Below are 24,082 nucleotides of genomic sequence, written 5' to 3' on the forward strand. Positions count from 1 at the left end.
ACTGCAGTTTTATCCAATGAGAAAAATTCTTACATCGTAATCTAGGCGTTGTGCTGTCAAACTTCACAAACAGAAAAGTGCTCTATTAAACTGAAATTATGTGTATGTAAACGAATATATCAAAGATGGGAGGACTGTTTTCTTCAAAAGGCAAAGATAAAAAGACAGAATCAAGAGTTACAGAACAAGACAAAGCAGTATTGGTAAAACACCGCACATATAATAATAAAAAAAAAATGATTGGAAATTTGTTTTAGGATATTGTTTCAAATTATCAGTAACAGTGTCACAGTGATCATCAATTTAATGTTAGCTTCAAAAGATTGCCATCATTTAAATTTTAATAAGCTGAACTGCTGTTTTTTTTTTTTTTTAGATATATGGCAAAATCCAAAAAAAATCATAATTTTACCTACGGTACGTAAAACCATCAGGAGGGAAAATGATGTTTAAATCCTGACCTGTTTTTTTTCTTTTTCTTAAATAGGCCAGTTAATATTTGTTTTCATAAATAGAATTGTAAATTACATTTATTTAAGACAGTTTATATTAAAATTCACATCCACCAATTATGTAATATTGGTAATTAGCTTATCAACCTATTAAAATTGTACAATTTGAGAAAAATAGTATTATTTTTTTTCTTCATTTTTCAGCAATTAAAGCAACAAAGGGACAAACTAAAGCAATACCAAAAGAAGATCAATGTACAGATAGAGAAAGACAGAAATGTGGCTAAACAGCTGCTGCATGATGGGAAGAAAGAGTAAGTATCATACTGTGGATTGACTATTACATTTTTATTTGTTGGATACCAATTTTTCGCCTATTTTGTGGGTACAGTGGGACCACAAATTTAAATGTTCAACAAATTACAAATTTTCTTTAAGCTTGTATGCAGATCTTGGCAAAAATACGAAATCAAATGTACAAGAAAATGCAAGTTTTTACTAAACAAAGAAAATTGGTACTCACAAAGATAAATGAATTCACAGTACGTTAAATATGGAACTGGATCAAGATCAGGTATATTAATGTGCTTAACAGGATTAGTCCTATGAAAATACCATTTGGACAAAAAACTTTTACAAGTTTAAATTGTAATTCATTTCTTCAACTGACCAACTGGTGAAAATTTTAAGCCTACTGCTAGAGGAAGGTTCATGTTGTTATAAGGCCAGTGCAGTGTAAAGGTTAAATATATTCTTCCAATTCCAATGAGTGACTTCTGTTTCATATGTAGATTCAATGGAAAAAATTTAAATGGAGCTGCAACTTGATTTTTTTTCATTGTATTCAAACATAGCCTCTGGGATGAACACACAATTGTTTCCAGTATCTTCAAAACCGTAAGAAAAAAAGAATAGAAAGGGTGTCAACGTATATTTGTTCCGCCTAACAGAAGTTCCACTGGAAACTTTGTTATAAACAATGTCATAATATCTGTTCCTGTTGGAACAAATATTCTATACCATTTATTCCGTCAGGAACATTTACTGTTATATTTATTCCAGTGGAAATAATATTCCAGAATATTGTTTCCATTTCAATCTTATTAAAATAAGTTCACATCACTTGCTCCTCAATTTTTTATATGTCGTTGAGGAGCAAGTGATGTGAACTTATTTTAATAAGATTGTTTCCATTTGGAACTTATATTATGAAAGAACTTCTATTCCGTGACACCGGTATCAACAAAAACATGAGAAATGTTCTCTTGAAAATAAAAAAATATTAAGCATAATTCATTTTCAATTAAATTACTCACTATTTTTTTAACTAATAAAGGAAATATTTTTATCATGAATATGTATATTTTCATCAACTATGTTGCAAAAATGGAAACATTTACAGTTATACAGTCATTGAATCACATTGATACACTCTGTATAATACATGTACATTCAAATTTGTGTCAAAATTTTTTCATTTTTACAGTACTTAGTACTTGGGTCTTTGTTCACACTCTGTGGTGGATATTTACATGAATCATTGAAATATATTTACTATTATGCTACTTTAATCATATTGAAAAATTTATTTAAAGAACAAAGATGATCCTACATTGTACTTGTTGCATTTTATTGACAGGTTTTTTTCAGTATCCTTTCATTTTCTTTCTTTTCACAGTAAAGCTAAGTTGATGTTAAGGAAGAAAAAGTTCCAGGAGTCACTACTTGAGAAGACTGATGGACAGTTAGATAACATTGACAGAATGGTATAACAAGCATTAATCTCAGAAATAACATGTGTATTGTATTTGATTTAAGGGCCTCTGAATTGTTTAAGTAGTTCATCTACAGTATCGGTAGCCTGTTAACAATGAGGTTGTGAGTTGGAACCCTGTACTTTGCAGGTGCTTTCTACTTGGCATGAAGTACCAGAAAATATAAAAAAAGATGATGCGTTCTGATTGCCAATGTGACAACAATCCACCAGAGTGTAATAGTGTGGATGTTAAAAATTATAAACTGCTAATTTGGACTAAATTTCAACTATGAAATTCTCTCGAAATTTAGTTCTTTGCAAATATGTAATAGCTCCATAGTTTTTACATCTTTATTCTATGATCCTCTTTTCCTTAAAACAGCACAAATAGTTTAGCTCAGAGAATTTTTTTTAAATACAGCAACATGTCAAATATCATTGAACAGAGATTTTCTGTTTACACATTATAATTATGTTCCTCACTTTGAGGTGCATTTTTATTTTTGTAACGTTTTAATGATTTTGACTCAATTAGGTCAATACGATATATATACATGTCATAATGTGTCATGATTCTCCTGAATGTTGAATTGCTATTCTTAATTAGTTTAAAAGCAAGTAAAGATTGATAGATACATGTATATGTGTTGCATTTTACAGGTGACTGATTTAGAATTTGCTCAAGTAGAAAGCCAGGTTGTACAAGGACTTAAAGTCGGCAATGAATCCCTAAAGAAATTACATCAGGTATGTATTAAACAGACAATAGTATTATGAAATAATTCATGGTTACTCATAGTTTAATTATACTCCAACTCTAGGAGTTGGGATTACATTACAATCACCTTGTCTGTCTGTTCGTGCATTTGTCAAACAAATATTTTTTCGTCACACATTTTCAGAAACTATTAAACAGAAAAGACTTCACAGGGTTCTCACTAAGGCGAGTCCATGAGTCCTGGACTCATCAAAATCTGTCTGGACTCATCATTTTCAAAACTTGTGAGTCCAAAGGTGCATCAAAATTGTAAAATGTTGTATCAACTAAGGACATATAGCATCATTTTATAACAAAAGTTAAAAGATAATCTAAATTTGATGCCATTTGCTTGCTCATTGAGACTAAAATTATATCATATATCAATAAAATTTCATCTTTTCACTGCTGGACTCGCCATGGCTAAAAAATGATGAGTCCCTGGACTCGCCTTCAAAAATCCTTAGTGGGAACCCTGAGTTCATATTTGGTCAGTGGCTTGACTTTGATGAGCACTTTTCAGATCTGTCAAATACCTATACTTCCTGTTTGCTGATACATTTGTATTTTCCAATATGTTAAATGAACCTTTAATTATTTTGACACATATTTCTCCAATACTACTGAACAGAAACACTTCATATTTGGTCAGCAGCTGAACAGTGATGATTTGTAAAATGTGTGTACCTACCGGTACATCCTGTTTTCTGATACTTTGAATTAAATTCAGAAGTATGCTTAGTACAATAACAGTGCATTCTTCTTTAGTTAGGTAATGAGAAAAATACTAAACAAAATTAATCCTTGATGATGTACTTTCTTCAAACAGACAGAACTTCTAAAAATGATGGAGTCATGGTATTGTATGTGCTATTTTAATACAATCTAATCTTGTCCTTTTGTTTTTGTCTGATATTTGTTTACATAAGGCTTTAAAAATTAAATGACTTGTAGGACAATATACAATTACTAGATTTTGATGAGGTTGATACAATGTTTTATCAACTCTAGAGATATGATATTCACTGAGGACAATGGCCGATGGTGAATGTCATATCTCTGGGGGTGACAAATCATTGTATCAACTGAAATCAAAAGTCAACAATTTTTTTATTATATGACTTTTTATCCTTTCCAATTTTCTAGTTTTTGCTCGATATATTTTTAAAACTGCTCCCTATTTTTAGTCCCATACCAACGAAGTCGAAGAGGACTTTAGGTTTGCACTCTGTCCGTCTGTCTGTCCATCCGTCAGTCCTGCAAATCAGTTTTCCACACTTTTTTCTTTGTGCTTGAAGATATTGATTTGATATTTGGTGTATTGTTTTATCATGACAAGTTACAGATCAAGTTCGAATTTTGTTCCAGTCTGATGATTTTGTGCAGAGGTATGGTCCTTGGACTTAGAAAATTCACTCAAATAATCAGTTTTCCACACTTTTTTTTCGTCATGCTTGAAGATATTGATTTGATAATTGGTATATAGTTTTATCATGACAAGTTACAGATCAAGTTCAAATTTTGTTCCAATACAATGAATTTTTAACCAGTAGGGGACTATGTATTGCCCTGCAATACTCGCAGAATGCTTGTTATACTAAATATATCATCACTTTTGCAGTTGGTAATTTTCATAAGTTGAAATATTCAATCAGTTTACTAAAAAAAAAAAAAACAAGAAAAAGAGAAAAAATACACCGAAAACAAGAAGAAGAAAAAACGGTAATTTACATGACGTCATAAACCTACGTCATTGACGTTGCCTTGGAATATATATATTTAAGTACACGGACACTGTTCCAAATCTTATATTAACCTTTCTTGATTTTTACCGTGGTGAATAGAATGTTTTATCAAAGAGCATTTCCTATGCTTTTAGCCAATGAGAAAACAGAAAATTTATAGTCATATAATAAATGAAATTATTACCAGTCAACATCATATATCAAGCAGACCAAAATCTTTTACAAATGCCTTTTTAGCTCACCTGGCCCAAAGGGCCAAGTGAGCTGTTCTCATCACTTGGCGTCTGTCGTCCGTCGTCGTTAACTTTTACAAAAATCTTCTCCTCTGAAACTACTGGGCCAAATTTGACCAAACTTGGCCACAATCATCATTGGGGTATCTAGTTTAAAAAATGTGTCCCATGACCGGCCAACCAACCAAGATGGCCGCCATGGCTAAAAATAGAACATAGGGGTAATATGTAGATTTTGGCTTATATCTCTGAAACCAAAGCATTTAGAGCAAATCTGACATGGGGTAAAATTGTTTATCAGGTCAAGATCTATCTGCCCTGAAATTTTCAGATGAATCAGACAACCCGTTGTTGGGTTGCTGCCCCTGAATTGGTAATTTTAAGGAAATTTTGCCGTTTTTGGTTATTATCTTGAATATTATTATAGATAGAGATAAACTGTAAACAGCAATAATGTTCAACAAAGTAAGATCTACAAATAAGTCAACTTGACCAAAATGGTCAGTTGACCCCTTAAGGAGTTATTGCCCTTTATAGTCAATTTTTAACCATTTTTCGTAAATTTTTGTAATCTTTTACAAAAATCTTCTCCCTTGAAACTACTAAGACAAATTTAACCGAACTTGTCCACAATCATCATTAGGGTATTTAGTTTAAAAAATGTGTCCGATGACCCCGCCCGCGAACCAAGATGGCCGACATGGCTAAAAAATAGTACATAGGGTAAAATGCAGTTTTTGGCTCATATCTCTGAAACCAAGGCATTTAGAGCAAATCTGATGAGGATAAAATTGTTCATTAGGTCAAGATCTATCTTCCCTGAAATTTTCAGACCAATCAGGCAACAGGTTATTGGGTTGCTGCCCCTGAATTGGTAATTTTAAGAAAATTTTGCAGCTTTTGGTTATTATCTTGAATATTATTATAGATAGAAATAAACTGTAAACAGCAATAATGTACAGCAAAGTTAGATCTACAAATAAGTCAAATGACCAAAATTGTCAATTGACCCCTTAAGGAGTTATTGCCCTTTATAGTCAATTTTTTACAATTTTCATAAATTTTTTACAATTTTCATAAATTTTTTACAATTTTATAAATTTTTACAAAATATTTTCCACTGTAACTACCGGGCCAAGTTCATTATAGATAGAGATAATAGTAAGGAGCAAGAATGTTCAGTAAAGTAAGATCTACAAACACATCACCATCACCAAAACACAATTTTGTCATGAATCCATCTGTGTCCTTTGTTTAATATGCACATAGACCAAGGTGAGCGACACAGGCTCTTTAGAGCCTCTAGTTCTTCTACTTAACCATGAATGTTACATTTATAAAAACTGTATTGTAGAAAAATTATAGACAATGTCATTTGAGAAAGAAAAAGAAGATAAAAATCACTTTTTAATATTCCTTTTGTGAAAAATAAAGGTTTTTACTGCCATTAAGATTTTGCACAACTTTAGTATTATTGTTCATCATTTTGATAGAATTAATTATGTTGTATCTTCACATTTGACCCTCATTACAATGTAATACCTTATACATATATGTCATCACAAAAATACTATGTCATCACTAATATACTATGTCATCACTAATATACTATGTCATCACAAAAGTACCATGTCATCAAACTTTTCTATGCCATCACAAAAATATTATCAATAATGAATTTTGTTTAGTTGCTGTCGCTAGAAGATGTTGAAAAGATAATGGATGAAACCAGAGAAGGAATAGAATACCAGCAAGTAAGTCCTGTTTTTAGTATAGGTGGGATAATGATATCATATTAGTGCAATTAATGTGCCATGCTATTTTGAAAAGATTTTAGTTACTGTTAATTCAGAAATTTTTTCGATGTTTTTATGATTGTGAAAACTACAACAATAGCTTTCGCAAAAATAAAACTCACATTTTAAATTTTAATGCTATAATGATTAAAATTAAAACTAAAAGAAATTAAGAGAAACTAAAGTAGATTTATAGAAACTGTGAACAGCAAAATGATCAGCATTAAAAGATCTACGAATAGGTGAAATGGCCATAATCCAAATTCTACTCCATACAGGAGTTATTGCCTTTGAAAAAATACTTTTTAGGCATTTTTTTTTAAAAATTTAGTCCTTTATTAATCAATATGGGGGAAGTTTCAATTGACTCTTGTCCGATGAACCTGTCCTCCAACCAACATGGCCGACATAGCTTAACCTAGAACATTGGGGTAAAATGCAAGTTTTGTCTATTATCTTTGAAAATCCGCTATGAATAGAGAAAATTTTACTGAAACAAAAATTTCAGAATGATGAGTCAGAGATCTTAACCTATTGTCTTTTCAACCAAAACTGTCAGACAACATTTTATAGGAGTTATTGCCCTTAAATGACAAACTTTACCATTTTTTTTTCAATTTTGCCAATTATCTTAAAAATTATATGAGAAACTTTAAATAACAAAAACGATTAACAAAACAAGATCTACAAGTAAGTGTACATTGTACAGGTTTAATTGTCCAACAACTACTTGTTGGAGTTATTGCCCTTTAATGACGATTTTTACCCTTTTATATAACCGCAAAAAAGTTTTTTGGGTTCGTATAATGCTATGATCTTGTCGTCGGCATCAGCGTTGTAGTCGGCGTCGTAGTCGTCCAAAGACACATTTGGTTTCCAGACAATTACTTAAGTATAAGTGAATGGATCTCTATGAAATTTTACAAGAAGGTTTAATACCACAACAGGAAGGTTGGGATTAATTTTGGGGGTTATGGTACCTACGGTGTAGGAATTAGGGGCCAAAAAGGGGCCAAAAACAAGCATTTTTGTAGTTTCCGGACAATAACTTGTGTGTAAGTGTATGGATCTCACCGAAATTGTACCTCAAGGTTCCATATCACAAAGGGGAGGCTGGGATTGAGTTTGGGTGTAATTGCCCCAAACATGCAGGAATAAGGGGCAAAAAAGGGGCCAAAAACAAGCATTTTTCTAGTTTCCAGACAATAACTTGTGTTTAAGTGTTAAAATTGTACTACAAGGTTCCATACCTCAAAGGAAAGGCTGGGATTGAGTTTGGGGGTAATTACTCCAAGGGGGGGTCAAAAAGATTGGGAGGGGGATTTTTTTCCCAAATTTTTTTTCTTCAAAATTTTTGAAATTTCAAATTTTTTGAAAAGTTTCAAGAAGAAATCTTCAATTGAAAGTATTGCAAAATAGCACAGTATTGCGCAATAGATTTTTAAGATCTTTGACCACATTTATTTTGTGTCAGAAACCTATATTATGTCAAAAATTTGATCACAATCCAAATTCAGACAGTATCAAGCTTGAATATTGTGTCCAAACTTGCCCCAACTGTTCAGGGATCACCCTCTGGGGTCGTATCAGGCTGCGCTCAGCGAAGCATTTTATTTTTTTGCTTTTGGTCTTATATCTCAAAAAGAATAATAGATGGATTGAAACTGAAATATTCAAATATGATCAGTAAGACAATATCTAAAAATAAGTCAGATGTTTGAAATTGGTAGATGACTCCTTATTGTAGATATTGCTCTTTAATGACGATTTTTACCCATTTTTAGAGTTTTTGCCCATTATTTTCAAAACTGCAAGACAAGATCTACAAATAAGCCAACATAGCCAAAATGGTCAGTCAACTCCTTATTTGAGTTATTGCCCTTTAATGACGATTTTTTACCCATTTTTTGTGATTAGTCTTATATCTTCATGATTTTAACAACTTTGATAGATAGATAAAAAGTTATTTAAGCAAAAATAATCAGCAAGACAAGATCTACAAATAAATCAACAAGGCTGAAATTGCCAGTCGACTCCATATTGGATTTATTACACTTTAATGACAATTTTTACCCATTTTTAGTGTTTTTGTCTATTATCTTGAAAATTATAATAGATAGACACTTTTTATAGCAAAAATGATCAGCAAGATAAGATCCTACAAATCAGTCAATGGCTGAAATTGTCAGTTGACTCCTATTTGAGTTCTTGGTTTTTAATGACAATTTTTTCCAATTTTTTGCGTTTTTGTCTTTTATTTTGCAAACTATAAAAGATAGACACTTAAAATAACAAAAATTATCAGCAAGACAAAATCTACAAATAAATTAGATTTTGCAGAAATTGTTAGTAGACTCTTGATAGGAGTGATTGCCCTTAAATGACAATTGTTTTACCATTTTCTATTTTTGGGCAAAAATTAAAGAAGATAGAGAGAAACTGTTAACAGAAAAATGATCAACAATACAATATCAACAATAAACAGATTTTTGTTATGAATTCTATTCTAGTCCAAAATGTTGGACAGTGTTCATTGTTGAAGGTTAGCTACACAGGCTCTTTAGAGCCTCTAGTTGCCCTTGAAGAACGATATGACTTTTTGGGGCGTTTTTTTTCTCTCTCTGGAGACTTGAAATATTCTCATTGCATTCATAGATTTTAAGCAAAATTAACATTTGAGTCATAGGCTCTGTTGTGAGTTGTTATTATCTCATTGATTTATATAGTAAAAAAAGTATATTTGTTTTTTGGTTATAATAGTGTTTCGGTAATCATTGTAGGAAATAGATGATCTGTTATCAGGAGGACTTACAGCACAAGATGAAGATGATGTATTAGCAGAACTAGATGCTATTGTACAGGTAACATTTGGGAGTTTCAAAATTTTGTTCTTTACAGTATTGCTAACAATTAAACTCATTCATAATCTGACATTTGAAAAAAATAAAAGGAGAGCACAATTAGCAGGAAAGTTGTAGAAAAGGACAAACTAGAATGCATAGTGGGCAATTTGCTAATTCATATTACAGACACCAAAAAAAATAATTTTCTTCATAGATATAGAAAATTTTTGTCAAACTTAGAACAAAAAATTGCAATGAGAAGAGGATTACAGGTCAAATGTCAAAGCCAAAAGGTCAACTCCTTAACAAAGTGCATGTAAGGAAAACACCTTTCAAATGATGAGGGGTTGAGAGTTGGTACGGTAATTGATTTTTATAGGCAGAAAAAAAGTATAGAAAAAGAATCAATGAAGAAACATGTAGAACCCTTCACCAAACATATCTGGTAATTTATTAATGCATTCCAGACATTTGTGAAGCGATATCATAAATAGTCAGAAATTCCAAGATTAAGTCTACATTTTTTTTCTTAGGCTGAAGTAACAGATGAACTACCTGAAGTACCAGACGATGAACTTCCTGAAGATAAAAGGAAAGGTAAAGAAATCAATATGCATTGTAGCCAATATTTTCATGCTGATATGATACATGTATAGCTAATCTATAATTCTATTGATCATACAAGTGGCAATTCACTGTCAGAAAAAAATATGGGAAAAAATCCCACTTTTTGAATTTATATCTGTTTTAGTCATGGAAGAGTTATAAAAAAAGATTTATATAAACAGTTATAAATGGGAGATAATTTGTGTCTATTGCATTGTACCTACAAATGTGGTCATGGTATGGTAGCAAAAGAAGAAATTTACCATTCTATTTTTTTATTTTCTCAACCTAGATGCTAACTATACTTGTAAAAACAGCTGCTTTTACAATATAAGATATTTTACCTGCCTGTCAGTGCCATTTGGGCATGGTATCAGAAAAAGACACATATAATATAGAAAAATAAATATAAGATGTGATGTGATTGCCAATGAGACAATTATCCACACGAAACCAAAGACAAGGAAATATAGAATATTCAATAAAGGAAGACTGTTTTAACATATTACTCTTATTTTGTAGACAAACCCAGGAAAGAGAAGAGACAAGCAGAAGCCCTTGCATCATGACACATGGACAAACATAGTGTATTGTCTTTAAAACTATAACCTATATACAAAAACTATGAAATGGAATGAAAAAGATCACTAGTAGTCACACTGAGAATAGAAATTACTGCACTACAGAATTTTTTTTCTAAGAATTCTGGAAAATGGATAATCAAAGACTTATTTATTTAACCATATTAAATTTGATTTGAAAGTTTGTCATTATAACTTGAGACAGATAGTTTCATCTAAAATCATAACAGTTATTTTCGCATTATGGTATTTCATGTAAAAATAAATTGTTGGTAAGTTTCACTGCTGTAATTAGAGTTTAAAAAATAAATGATCATTAACTTTCAACATCATCAATAGATATGGGTGAACAAATTTAGAAATAGACCGATAGACATGTTTGTGTTATATTATAAGATATATGGGAAATTTGATAATTATTTTTGGACTTTACATTATTTGAATAGTCTGCATAATTTTATGGAAAAAGATATGCTAAATGAAATTTGACAGTTTGTTTTACTCGATCATTTTGTTTAATTTTTTCAATATTTTACCCCAAAAATGTTTCAAATACTTAATTTTCTGAAAGTATTAAATTTAATATTAGTATATGTATGAAATTTTGTTAGTGTCACCATGTAAGATGGTTTCTTACTTTCCTAATGGTACAATGTATGGTACAAAATTTTGAATGATTTCTGATGACTGCACATTTTTTTATTGTCAAATATGAAGGTAAATTTTAGGAATATATTTTTTTGTCTTTTTATATATTGAAAAAAGATAAACAAAAACAATTTTAATTTGCTTGTAAATCTTTATATGCATTCAGAAGAAATTTGATGTAAGAAATTGAAGTAATTAAATAATTAATACATTGTGTGTTATGATATTTGCTACTGTAAATTAAAGCAGATTAATTCCAAATGAAGCCTGTATAATATATTTTCGTTATGATGGGATTCCATAATGAAACAAGTTTGACAGGAAAACAATCGATGAATAGTTCCAAATGTTTAAAATAAACATTTTATAAAAAGACTTTCATGCAGGAGGAATTATTATTGATAATTTTCCATATGTACTTTAAGTATCTTTAAGGATAATGCATAATATAAGTATATAAGCTCTGAGAGACAACGATACGGTATAATCAGTATTGAGCTGTGGTTACATAACATTTAATTTGGTTTTATTTTGATAGCTAATTTTCAAATGACGTTTCCAAGAAAAAATCAAATCAACATCAGGTTCCTAAAAACAGTGTTGTGTTAAATATTGAACAGCAAAATTAGGAGTTTGATACTCAGGTTTTGGGGTTTAATAATGGTTTAGAGAAATGAAATGGTCAAATTGATGATCAAACTGCCTAAATGGGAGCTTATTTAAAATGAAAAGGCTCTACTGATGATGCTATAAATAACAGAAATCTGTTTGTCCATTGATTTTGTGATTTACATACAACTTAGACAGTAGTTTTCTTACATTAATCATCATGTATCGTTTTACATGTAAATATAATAATGTGTTAGTTTCTTACCTTTTCTGTTATAAGTTGGCATTTTTTAGTGGTAATCTTACATATACACATCTTATTAAAATATATTTTTTATTATGTAGTTTTTTATTTTGAATCCTTCATGCTAAATGAAGCTACCGGTAAAAGTAATTCCTTAGATGAACAACGCCTTAGCTTTCAAATTTTGCTAGTCCAAAATTTGTCAAGCCAAAATTACGTTTGAATTGCCAGAATCTTCCTAGTTGTTTGTTTGTTGTCCCCAATCCCTGATAAATAGGGCTTTTATGTTGTGTTGATGTTTTTTGAGTGATCTTTTTCAAATACAATGTAAATATTTTGATGCGGTTTCAATATCCAATGCATCATATAATGGAAAATAATTTTACACAAGTTATTATTGATAATATTCTTAAAAATCTCACAACCTGAAATCAGTTTGATACTCATAGAAAGATGATCTGACAATTTTCATCATATTTTGTGGCAATGAAAATCTTATCTTCCTAGTTCTACATTTGATATATAAAATCATGTCAGTGGTAAATCAATGTAAACTGCTCGTTCTTGATCAAATTGAAAAACGGAACTCATACTTTGCAGGGATTATCAGTTGCTGTAAACAATTTGTGGTTTTTATATACATGTATATATATAGAGTGTATATATCCTTCACATGATCTTTAGTAAGCTAACACAGTTACTTTTACATGTTTTCTTTTTCTCACTTCACTTTAAATGTCATAGGCAGCACTATTTGAGTGAACTATGATATTTTCTCAAAAGTTTCATTTGAAACACATGAAATCAATAGATAAAAAGGAGTATAAATTGTGTATCTCCTTTGTAGTGTTTTACTTGTTTACTGGGTAAATGTTTCCTGGCACAGTCATGTAACCACCAAAAATAGCATGAATTATCTCCCTTTGAATCTGTTTGTTTAGGTCATATGTCATTCTCAAATTGCACTGGTCTGCAAACACAATTAATGTCAGTTGATTTTTGTTCTCTAAGAATATAGTTCATAGTGTTAACAGCTTATTACTTAAACATTTTTCCATACACATTTTTGGACTAAAGACTGTGCTTTGTTCAGTTAAGTTTTGCAATATACCAGCTGATCTGAATCTTAAAAATCCCATAGGATGAGTCCAAGAGAGAGCTGGGTATGAGATAACAAAAGTTAAATCAACATGATTGTTTGGAACCAAGTGCAAATGGGGACAGAAAACGCTTCATCTTCAGCTGCATTATCTAGAAACTACTGTTTGAAAGCCCTAATCTGTCTGTGGACTGTGATGAGAAGAATTGAAGTATTGAGGGGGTCTGATCCCAGATCACGCTTATTGTTTTGTCAGAATCCTGTATCCCGCTTATCGTTGTAATAATAGTGCTTGTTATTTCATGTGTCCGGCCGGACTTCATTTCCTGTTTTCACGCAAAATGATTTGACCTTTCATGTTTCACGCTTACCAAAAAAATCGGCCAATCCTGCATCACGCTTAGACCCCAAAAAGACCCACTATTGAAGTATGTTTTCACCAGAGGTTACAAAGTATCCATAAGGGAGCTACCATTTGATTTTTATGGGGGGGTCTAGGCTGAAAAATTTTGTCCTGCAATTTTTTTTAGTTGTAATCTCTGTCCTGCCTTTTTATTTTTCACTCTATTTGGTCCTGCCTTTTTTTTTATTAGTTTATTCGTGACTTTTTTTACATAAATTGTCATCCTGCCTTTTTTTTTTGCCAAGTTGCTCAATCCTGCCTTTTTTTTTTACTCAAAATTCCTGTCATGCCTTTTTTTTCAAATTTCATCCTAGCCGCCTCCCCCCATAAAAATCAAATGGTAGCTCCCTAATCCACTAAGATTTTAGCAGTTCCCTTGGATGAACATGAGTTTAAACACTGGTAACTTAACTGCTGTTAATCAAAGTAAAAAATGATAAACTAGCATTCTAATTCAATTCATGAATATTTTGATTGGACGACATCATATATTTTTAGGAATAAGTTCCACCGTTAACCTGTCTGTAACTTAGAGAATACGCCATTTCAAAATCCAGATTTTATTTGTATGCAATTTCTTCAATGATAAACAAAATAATTTCATTTCTCGCCTGAAAATCACCTTTTTGTGAAATTTTATTTCAGTCTGAAGTATACACAAATCATAAAATCTTGCATTGTTTACATTGACACTGAAAGTGTACCTATGATGTCAGAATATTGTGGTGCCATTAAGACTGCAGAAAATGTTTAGCAGAAATTTTGATTTATGAATTTGACACCAAAATAATGACTTAAATGGAATGTTTTAGTTAATTTACATTTGAATAAAGATAACTGTATTGTATTTAAAGCTTGGCCTATGTAAGACTTGGTTTTACTATGGCAAATATCTGTTTACCTTAGGCACCCCCTCATCAACCCTAGGTTAACTCAAGTTTGTGACAGATAACATGTTTTATGTACGTCATGCTTAAAATACAATACACTTATTTCCTATCTTAGTTAAAGATATAGTTCCCTATTTCTTAAAATATGCAGTAGAATTGAAAGGCTATTTTTTCTTAAGATGAGAAAATTTAAGAGACTCACTGTTTAAAAGAGCTGTATGCACATGTCACATCTATTAAGATAATTTGAAATTAAGATGATGTGACCATGACAAACAATTTAAAGGATGAAGGAGGATTTTTGTGGGCAGAAGATTAATTTATTTCATTCAACAAAGTTGTACTCAATTATTTTGTGCTTCAAAGCTGTACATGTACCAGTACATACACAGCAAAACTATTCATATTTATTACTGCCAGCAAGATCCCCTTATAACACAATCTATTTTCTATATATCTTTTAAAATATCATGAGATAATTGAATGAAAACAAAAATCATGCATTTTCATAAAAAATATTAAGTGCATTATTGTGCGTTCTTGTTACCAATTAATTTCGTGTCACTAGCTTTATCAATCATTCGGTAGTTCTTTGGACTGTCCACAGTCTGCAAGCTTAACCCCCGAGAGACCCAACTATGGCTGACAACAATACCTCTGAGGAAAATAAAACAGAAACTGACGAAAAACCGTCAGAATCATCGCCAAATACGAATGCCAAGACTGTTCAGAGCCCAACCAATGAAAGCCCTACACATTCGTCCAAATCAAAAAGTAAAACCAATTAATTTACCATCAAATTCTTAGCAGTTCTGTAAATTATATATAATTTGTGAAAAATGATGCAAGACGTTTCAGCCACACTGCCAGTTCGACCACAGTCGTTTCGGCCAAACTGTCAGTTCGATCATACTTAGGAAATTCGCTTCGGCCATGTTTTTTATGCCCCTGTCGAAGGCGAAGGGGGCATTAAGTGTTATCCTTGACCGTCTGTACTTCTGTCCGTCCCATGTTTGTTTCCGCATTCTTACTTAAGTTTGCCTCATGCAATTTTTTGAAACTCATACACAATGCTTAGAACCAAACCTTGCAGACAGAGTTCGAAGTTTTACTTTCCTAGAGTTATGCCCTATTATAACTTGGAAAATTGCATTTTTTTTCTTTTCCGCACTCCAACTTAAATTAAGATATGCTAAGAACTCAAACTCGCAGACACAGCATGAATTTGGGCAGCTAGTCACTTACCGTTCTAGAGTTCTGCCCCTTTGTGAATTGGAAAAATTGCCAAGTTTGATCAGGAGCATACGTGTCCTCAGACAAGTTCTTCTTTTATTTATTATTCATGTTATTTAGCGAGGAAAACATAATTAATTTTAGAAACATACGTTAACCCTTAGACTGCTACGCGCGACTATTGTCGTTCCAATAAAGCAGTCCGCAACTGCTACACGCGACTATTGTTTACACAGTTACCATGGAATGGGCAGAGTCAATATTCATGAGCTTGCGGCAGTTTAGACTTGTATGGATTCTGATTGGTTAAAATTCGGCGTACTTTCAAGTTTCTTTTGACTTTAAATCAGGTATAAGCAATGAAACCGAAAGTGAAAAATTTAGATGAAAAAAGTAACAAAATGGCGGAAATTGTTTGGAGTGATGGCCAACACGTTCAGAAGTATTTCAATGATAACGATGTAACAGCGGTGGCCAATTTAAATGATTTGGACGAGAACAGAAGATATAATAGATGGAAATAGAAACATTCTAGCAAAACTGCGAACAGAAGACTTTTAAAGCGGGAACCACGGGGATTCCCCAGACAATGTTCCAAATGGATGACATGAAACAGGATTTGCAATGTTTATCATTGCGCCTTTCAACTGTGAATCAATATTGATCACTGACATCGATAGATTCAAACATTATGTTTGTCAAGATTATTTATTGACGAAAGTAATATCAATGAACTTATTGTTAAAACATATTTGTACATGGAAGTAAAAGTCGAAAGTCGGAAGGAAAATATCGGAAAATAGTTGCATAAAAAAAAACGTTGGTCCGAGAAGAAACTTTTCTTTTGATAAACGCAATGGAACTAGTTCTTAAAAGAGATTTTTAACAATATTGGTTCAATTCTGAAGTCATGGATACCTTTGAAAAGTTTTTACATTGATGGATTTGCGTTAATAAAACATAATAATAACGACGTTAATTGAACACAAAGTTTACACAGAACACAACTGACAATAATTTATTGTATAATTCGTTCCACTGTGCAAGAATGCTAACACATGATGGCAGAACAATTTTAACAAACATTTTAACAACAAAAACACTGTATTTTTATTTTATTTTATTTTATTTTAATAGTTGATTTCCATATATACTTACTTTCACTTTCTCTTTCAATTGCTATTTATAACGTTACTCACCATAGCAACATTGTGACGTTTTAATTTTCTCAACCCGATTTTGTACCTCAGCATGATTTTATGTATTGTTTTCTATCCTGATGACGGTGGCCTAGCCACCGAAACATGTCGATCTCAATAAATTACTGGAGCATTCAGTAAAGTGTTGTTGTTACTGGACCTTTTACAATAATAATAAAAATAAATTCTTCATTTAAAGAGGGTAAACACAGTTAGTTACAACAAACTAATCTTCCCTGAGGCCCTCGCATACAAATTACAATACAATCAAAAACAGATATTTACACATAGTTAATTTACAGTCAAGTAGTTCAATGTATTATTATAAACATGATTAGAGATAGAACTGTTCAAGAGGTACATGTACATGTAGTAAAAAATCAACAACAAAAAATAAAATCAAAATAAAATAAAAAAGTATACAAATCAAAATAATACATTGCAGAAAACAGAATCTTATCAGGACTGTGTCAAGTACTTCTTCATACTTTGTTTGAATTATTTATAGTAGTATTTTTAGATTGAATCATTACTCATTAGTAACGTTTAAATAAGTTACAATTCAACCCATGATGTGTGATGACCTACTTCAACCAGTTAAATTTGGCTGATTTATGAATGCACATAGACCTTCAACATGATGACAAATAGGAAGTAACTCTTGCACAAATTGTATCATTGAAACCTATATCTATTGGTTTTAAGTTATTTCTATTCATTACTTTGTATTCATGTATACTTTAGAACAAATCTCCAGTCTGTTTACTTTAATGAAAATCTCACAGCAAAGATGACATGTATATGTATCAGAAAAACAAATTCTACTGGAAATCTGATCCATGTGATCATTTTCTGAAAATAAGAGACGTTTTGTAAAAGTAAGCACACTGCTATTTTATTCCCTTATTTAATTCACAAAAAGTACAGTTAAGTTTCATTGGTCAGAATTTAACCTTTAACGTGTCATTGCCCATTCATGTTACAAATCATATATATAGCCACACAATACTCATTAACATATTTTACGAAGTCAAAGCTGCCTTTTCAAACATTTAATATGTTAATTTTCAAAAGGTGTAGCCGTGTGCTTTATAGATAACAATAATTAAAAATATATAAAAATATCATTTCAGTTGATGTTCTCCTCAAGGCAGCAGGCGATGCTCCAATTATGAAGAAAAAGAAATGGTCTGTAGATAGAAACAAGAGAGTAAGCTGGATATCAGAATTTATAAAGAAATATCTTAAATTTGAACCAACAGAATCTATGGTATGATTATATGGAAAGCTTTATTTTTTATATAGAAATAAGATATGGTATCACTATGGTTGCCAATGAGAAAAGTCTCCACCAGAGACCATATGATGTAGAAGTTTAATTTTTTTCATCATTTTGTTCTGATGATTTAGTAAATTGGTTAATATATTTTTACAATTCCAGAATGGTCAATGTACTGTTACCATTCCATAATGGTAGATGTACTGTTACCATTCTGGAATTGTCAATCTAATAATACCATTAAAAAAGATAAATTTAATGTAAGACACTGCAGAATGGTAGATCTGCTTTTCGTATTCCATACACACAAGTTTATAACAAAATCTCTGTGGAAATTCTAATTTAAAATCTATCTTCATTCTAGAATTTTTAGTTAACTCTTAATTTTGATAATTTGCTGTTTAATGTAGTTTTAACTCCTTTAGTATGACTATTAACAAGAAATTGAAAAAAAATGTGTTTCCCCTAGAAAATTATCTTCATAAGATCAGCTTCAATTATCATTACAAACGTGTTCTCAATGTGTATACATAATGTGGAAATCTTGAAATGTGTGTGCCATCATCATTGTTTGGGCTTAAGACATTGTTAACATTGTGCTATCCTTATCCACCATTACATGTCTTAAAGAATTAGTAAATGAGTGTATTTGCTCTATTTCAGTTTCTTTATGTGAATCAATCATTTGCTCCTGCACCAGACACAGAAGTTGGCAGTGTATTTGATGTAAGTAGATGTATAATTACGTTGCTAATGGAAGTTATATTGTGATCTTTGACACTCTAGCTAATTGGTTTGTGGTATGTGTATGCAATTTTTATTCCTACGATAGCACAACCCTTCAACTGGATAATGCTAAGGGGATCATCACAGAACTGCCAATAGTAATGAATAGGCACTTACATTGTGTAGCAAATTTTAGATGGGCCTATGGTCGGAAAATTTTGCTCTGTGTTCTGAGTAAAAATTTGTGCATGAAACTCCAAATTCAAATCAAAGTACTCCAAAAGTTTATGACCACAAGGCCTGAAGTCATGGTAGGATATTGATAATTTCAAATGAGAGGGCAGAAAATTTTTAAATAATTTTTTTATAATGTTAAATTCTATGAGAAAACCATTATATCATCAATGGTAAGTAGATAAAAGGTTGCATTAATTTGAAGATTTGTTATTGTTTATACAAAGTTCACTAAGAACGAGACACTATGATTTTTTTACATTGTTTTACTTTGTATTTTACTAAAATCTATCGATTTTATTTTTTAGTGTTTTGGAAGTGATGGTAAATTAGTACTGCACTATTGTAAGACACAAGCCTGGGGATGACAACTGGTTTCTGGAGAAATTAAAACAAAAGTGCAATAAGACATTCCGTATTATTTTATTGACAATATACCTTGTATTAAATTAATAGCTTGATGGGATACTTTTAAACTGAAAGACCACCATGTTTCATTTTACTGATATCATGTATTAAACTGATTTGTTGCTGAAAAAGAAGTTAGTTTAAATAGTATTTTTAGCAAGAATCAAATTCTGATATATTAGATTAAAAAAAATATCGATCTTTTAGAACTTTTTGTTTTGCCCGATTTTATTTCTGTAAAGTTAACATATATGTGTGAAAAAAAATCTTGTTTCATTTTGCATTACCAGTAGTTTCAATATTTTTATCACAAAAAAACATCTGTCTGATTTTCTAGACATTCTGAATAGATTAAAGGATTTCATTCTACTTATTTAAAACATTATTTTAAGAATTAAACAAAATTGACGGATTGTTGACAGACAGTCTTGGTTATGTACAGATAGAATTATATAATTAACATAAATGAGTAAAATAGGATAGCAAAATATTAACTACAGCAGTGGGACTGCTACATATATTGAATTGTTTTTGAATTGATGTTTATGTTTGTTTGAAGAAGAATGACTGTGATAATTGTATTAATGTAAGATGTTATAATATTAAATACATGTAAAAGTAACATTTTGAATTGTTAATTAACTATATACCGGAATTCCTTAAACAAAACAGCCAGACATACACATTTATAGCGGTAATTCCAATTATAAAAGTGGGAAGCATCATCCTTGACTCTTGTAAAAATGGACTTGTGCAGTTGGATTTACAAATTTGTTATAGTGATGACATCTTCACTAGTCAAGGGTTATGATTGTTCCCCATTCTCTTCACCCATGGTGGATTAAAAAAGAATTTGTGTATACAACATTTTGCCATATAGCAACAAATAGGAGTCATGCCTACTCAAGACTACATTATCATTGACCAATGAAAGCATGTACTGTCAGTTCCGAGGTATAAAAATGACTGTGTTCAGTGGTTACAGATTTCTTGAAACAGAAACTGCTAAATATGTTTAATTTCCTACAATTGTACCAGGAACATACCCAAAAACTTTCAATTAGTTGATATAGAACTATAGAAGTGTCACTATATAAATATTTTCCTGTTAAGTCTATAAATGAAATAGAAGATGGAATAGGCTTGACAATAAATCCATTGGATGTGTTCCGATTTATACTTGACCTGGGAGAACATGATTTATTTATTAGTTGTAATTGGCTCTGAACTAGCTTTCAGTATTAAACTCAGAGTACTCTGAGGTCAATATTTTGTGTATTTTGTCTTTACATTTAATTATTTGATTTCCAAATGATTTTTGTTTCGACTGCAACGAGTCACAGTATGCGAGACATAAGGATTACTATCTGTAAAAGTATTTGTAAAAAAGCTTTTATATTTCAGAAGGTAGAAGACGTGGATGCTTCATACCTTGTATGCAGATACCTTATGTTAAGAGGTTTCCGTCTGTCATATGTCCATTGTCCTTGACCTCATTATCATGGTTCAGCGACTGATTGAAAAAAAATTAAGTTTTTTTGTTGTGAGATAAGATAGATAAATCATTTTATTGGTTCAAAATCCAAAATTATAGGATTGTTACCAAGACAATAAACATTGACTATACATAAACATAAACAAAATCTGACCACATTCATAAACATTATATATATAAATGTATATCCCCTCCATTATTAAAAGAAAATATTGTTACAATAATAAATGAATGTATATAATCTCTGCTGAGGAGGTGGTACCACAAAGTTATTAAGTACTCAATAAAGCATTTCTAGAATTATACATGGTGCTTATGAATTTTACAATAATTTTAATTATATCAGTCTCACCACAGGTATACAAAAATTTAAATCTTGCTTCATTAGTCATATTTAAAAAAGAGGGAACTATTTCACTAATTTTGGAAAATAATTGTTCTCTAATTGTGTTTAGTTTTGTACATATTATAGTGAAATGAAATTCATCTTCTACTTCTATAAGACACAAGGGACAAATTCTTTCTTCTACAGGTGTTTTAGTGTGTCGTCCTTGTTCAATTTTAAGAACACTATTACTTATGCGAATTTTGGCAAAATGCCCTATTACTTTTCTGTCAATATTTAACAATAAATAGGTTTCCAATTTGTAATTTTCTTTAAGCGGTCTTTATGTTCTGAGCTTATTACCGTTGTGTGAATTTCTCACTTAGTGATAGGATTACAATGTTTGGTATATGGGTTCCTTGCAATGTCTACATGTCCTGCAGACAGGGTTCATCTGGCCACGACCTCATTTCGTGGATCAGTGATCAAGGTTAAAGTTGCATGATTAGGTTTGTTTTTCAGATACTGTAAGCAGTAGGTCAACTATATGTGGTGTATGGAATGATTGTAATGGGAACATGTCAGTTTGGCAGTTTTCATCTGACCTTGACTTACACAAGTCATTTTGGGACCCTTTATAGCTTGCTGTTCGGTGTGAGCTAAGGCTCCGTGTTAAAGGCCGTACTTTGACTTATAATTGTTGATCAAAAGTTTTTGTGTTTTGGTCTGCTTTTCAAGAACTAAATGCAATAGATAAACTATATTTGGTGTATGGAATGATTGAAATGTTAACATGTCTGTCTAGCAGGTATAATCTGACCTTGACCTCATTTTCAGGTTAATTGGTCAATGTTAAGTTTTGTGTTTTATTATGTTTTACCATATACTTTAAAATTGGTATTTACTGCTTCTCCACTAAGCACACAGCATTAAGGAGTAAGAGCAAAGACTGGACGGCTCAGAGTCAGAATAATGTGTCCGGTTCAGGTGACATGTCTTCATGTGGACTGTTACCTTGTGAACTAGCACATTAAAAATCTGGCTCAGCATGTTAGTCTAGTACAAAGCAGGGTAAATATTCATATTAAATTAACATGTTCTCGTCCTGAATATGCATATTTATTTGCCACTGGTTGTTAAGCAGCCATCAATCATCATCTACTACCATAAGCAATAGGTTAAGTATATTTGGTGTATGGTATATTGTAAGGTGTACATGTCCATATAACAGTATTTATCTGACTTTGACCTCATTGTCATGGATCTTTAAAAAGGTTAAGTTTATGTGATACTTGTAGTTAAACCTTTATCCTTTATGTGTACTCTTGTTACACTTGGTTCACATGATGTGCTGTTACACCACTGTACTATTTTAGGGTGAAGGTTGAGCCCTTTAAAACATATTCAATACTGCCACATTCTTCATGTGCCTGTCCTAAGTCAGGAAGGAGCCTGTAATTCAGTTGTTCTTTTTCATATTTGTTATTTGTTTTGTCATAAATCAGGTTGTTGGTTTTCTTGTTTGAATTGATTCACATTTTGTCATTTACCTATAGTTGCTTACATACAACTTATTTGGACTCTGGTGGATAGTTGTCTCATTGGCAATCACACCACACTCCTTATCTTTATATTGGGTGATAAAATCACATCAGTAAATTCAAAGACATGATGTTTATAATATTAAAGTTTTGATCATTCCCAAGAAATTACTTGACGTCTCCATCATATAAAAACTTATTTTTTAAGCAATATATTGTTTGTCTTCAAAAATATCCATATAACCCAACAGAAATGCTTGGTATAAGATAACATCACAAACTATGTGTCTTCCCTGCTTGATTGTTTGTAAAATATCACATCAAGTCTTTGATTGATAAACTTTTGCTTGTTTAACATCAGGTGGCACATATTTTGTACATGCATGTATTCAGGACGAGAAAAGAAATTAAGGTAGGTCAACCAGGATGAAAGGGCAGGAAATTTGGAAAATATAAGTTTTGAGATACGGAACAGAAACTTTGCTATGTAATGGACCAGCTACAAACCTACTAGAGATGTGTTGCAACGGATCTTAAACTGAAGTGTGTGGCACACTCCCTACATCTGGCATAAGATTAAACATCTCCAATCTGACCGGGCACCCCACTTAAGCAAAGGTTACTATCAAAATAATGATTATTTAAAGCATAACATTGAGCTTTACTTACAATGTATGATGAGCCAACTTGGGGCAGTGAATAGGTATGCCTGAATAATCAAACATCCTTAGGATTTCAAATTTACACACTAGAGACGATTCGTATGGTTATATTCCACTACCACTGAATCTTTTAGCAAATAAGGCAGGTGGAACTTCGTAGAAATGATATTTTGTAACTGATATTTTTCACAATTTAGCAAATTAAATATCTGGCAAATAAAAATTTTGAAATGTCTTGAAATTTTTACTTTTTAAAACTATGTCCTAAGAATGTTATCAAAAATAAATATGTTTCAGCCACTGAAATCTCCACTATAT

At 31.3% G+C, this 24,082-nt stretch overlaps 2 protein-coding genes across 2 annotated transcripts; both read left to right on the forward strand.

The window, feature by feature from the left end:
- The first annotated feature begins 34 nt into the window (after positions 1-34).
- On the forward strand, positions 35-12,366 carry LOC127709970 (charged multivesicular body protein 6-A-like). Its single transcript, XM_052215677.1, has 8 exons — positions 35-203; positions 657-766; positions 2,131-2,218; positions 2,869-2,955; positions 6,632-6,697; positions 9,520-9,600; positions 10,116-10,179; positions 10,711-12,366. The coding sequence occupies exons 1-8, from the start codon at positions 126-128 to the stop codon at positions 10,755-10,757; spliced, it is 621 nt and encodes a 206-aa protein (XP_052071637.1). The 5' UTR covers positions 35-125; the 3' UTR covers positions 10,758-12,366.
- A 2,898-nt stretch (positions 12,367-15,264) lies between these two features.
- Positions 15,265-20,363, forward strand: LOC127709972 (ubiquitin-like protein ATG12). The gene is made up of 4 exons (XM_052215685.1): positions 15,265-15,436; positions 18,228-18,364; positions 19,037-19,099; positions 19,642-20,363. The coding sequence occupies exons 1-4, from the start codon at positions 15,301-15,303 to the stop codon at positions 19,699-19,701; spliced, it is 396 nt and encodes a 131-aa protein (XP_052071645.1). The 5' UTR covers positions 15,265-15,300; the 3' UTR covers positions 19,702-20,363.
- The last annotated feature ends 3,719 nt before the right edge of the window (positions 20,364-24,082 follow it).

Source organism: Mytilus californianus, unplaced genomic scaffold (assembly GCF_021869535.1).
Source record: "Mytilus californianus isolate M0D057914Y unplaced genomic scaffold, xbMytCali1.0.p SCAF_7, whole genome shotgun sequence".
Lineage (NCBI taxonomy): Eukaryota > Metazoa > Mollusca > Bivalvia > Mytilida > Mytilidae > Mytilus > Mytilus californianus.

Bases quoted from the DNA above. Each gene is read 5' to 3' on its own strand.
- LOC127709972 (XM_052215685.1), top strand. From the start codon at position 15,301: ATGGCTGACAACAATACCTCTGAGGAAAATAAAACAGAAACTGACGAA. The intron at 15,437-18,227 runs GTAAAACCAATT...ATATCATTTCAG, and splicing joins ACATTCGTCCAAATCAAAAA to TTGATGTTCTCCTCAAGGCA. The intron at 19,100-19,641 runs GTAAGTAGATGT...TTTATTTTTTAG, and splicing joins AAGTTGGCAGTGTATTTGAT to TGTTTTGGAAGTGATGGTAA.
- LOC127709970 (XM_052215677.1), top strand. From the start codon at position 126: ATGGGAGGACTGTTTTCTTCAAAAGGCAAAGATAAAAAGACAGAATCA. The intron at 204-656 runs GTAAAACACCGC...TTCATTTTTCAG, and splicing joins AACAAGACAAAGCAGTATTG to CAATTAAAGCAACAAAGGGA. The intron at 767-2,130 runs GTAAGTATCATA...TTCTTTTCACAG, and splicing joins CTGCATGATGGGAAGAAAGA to TAAAGCTAAGTTGATGTTAA.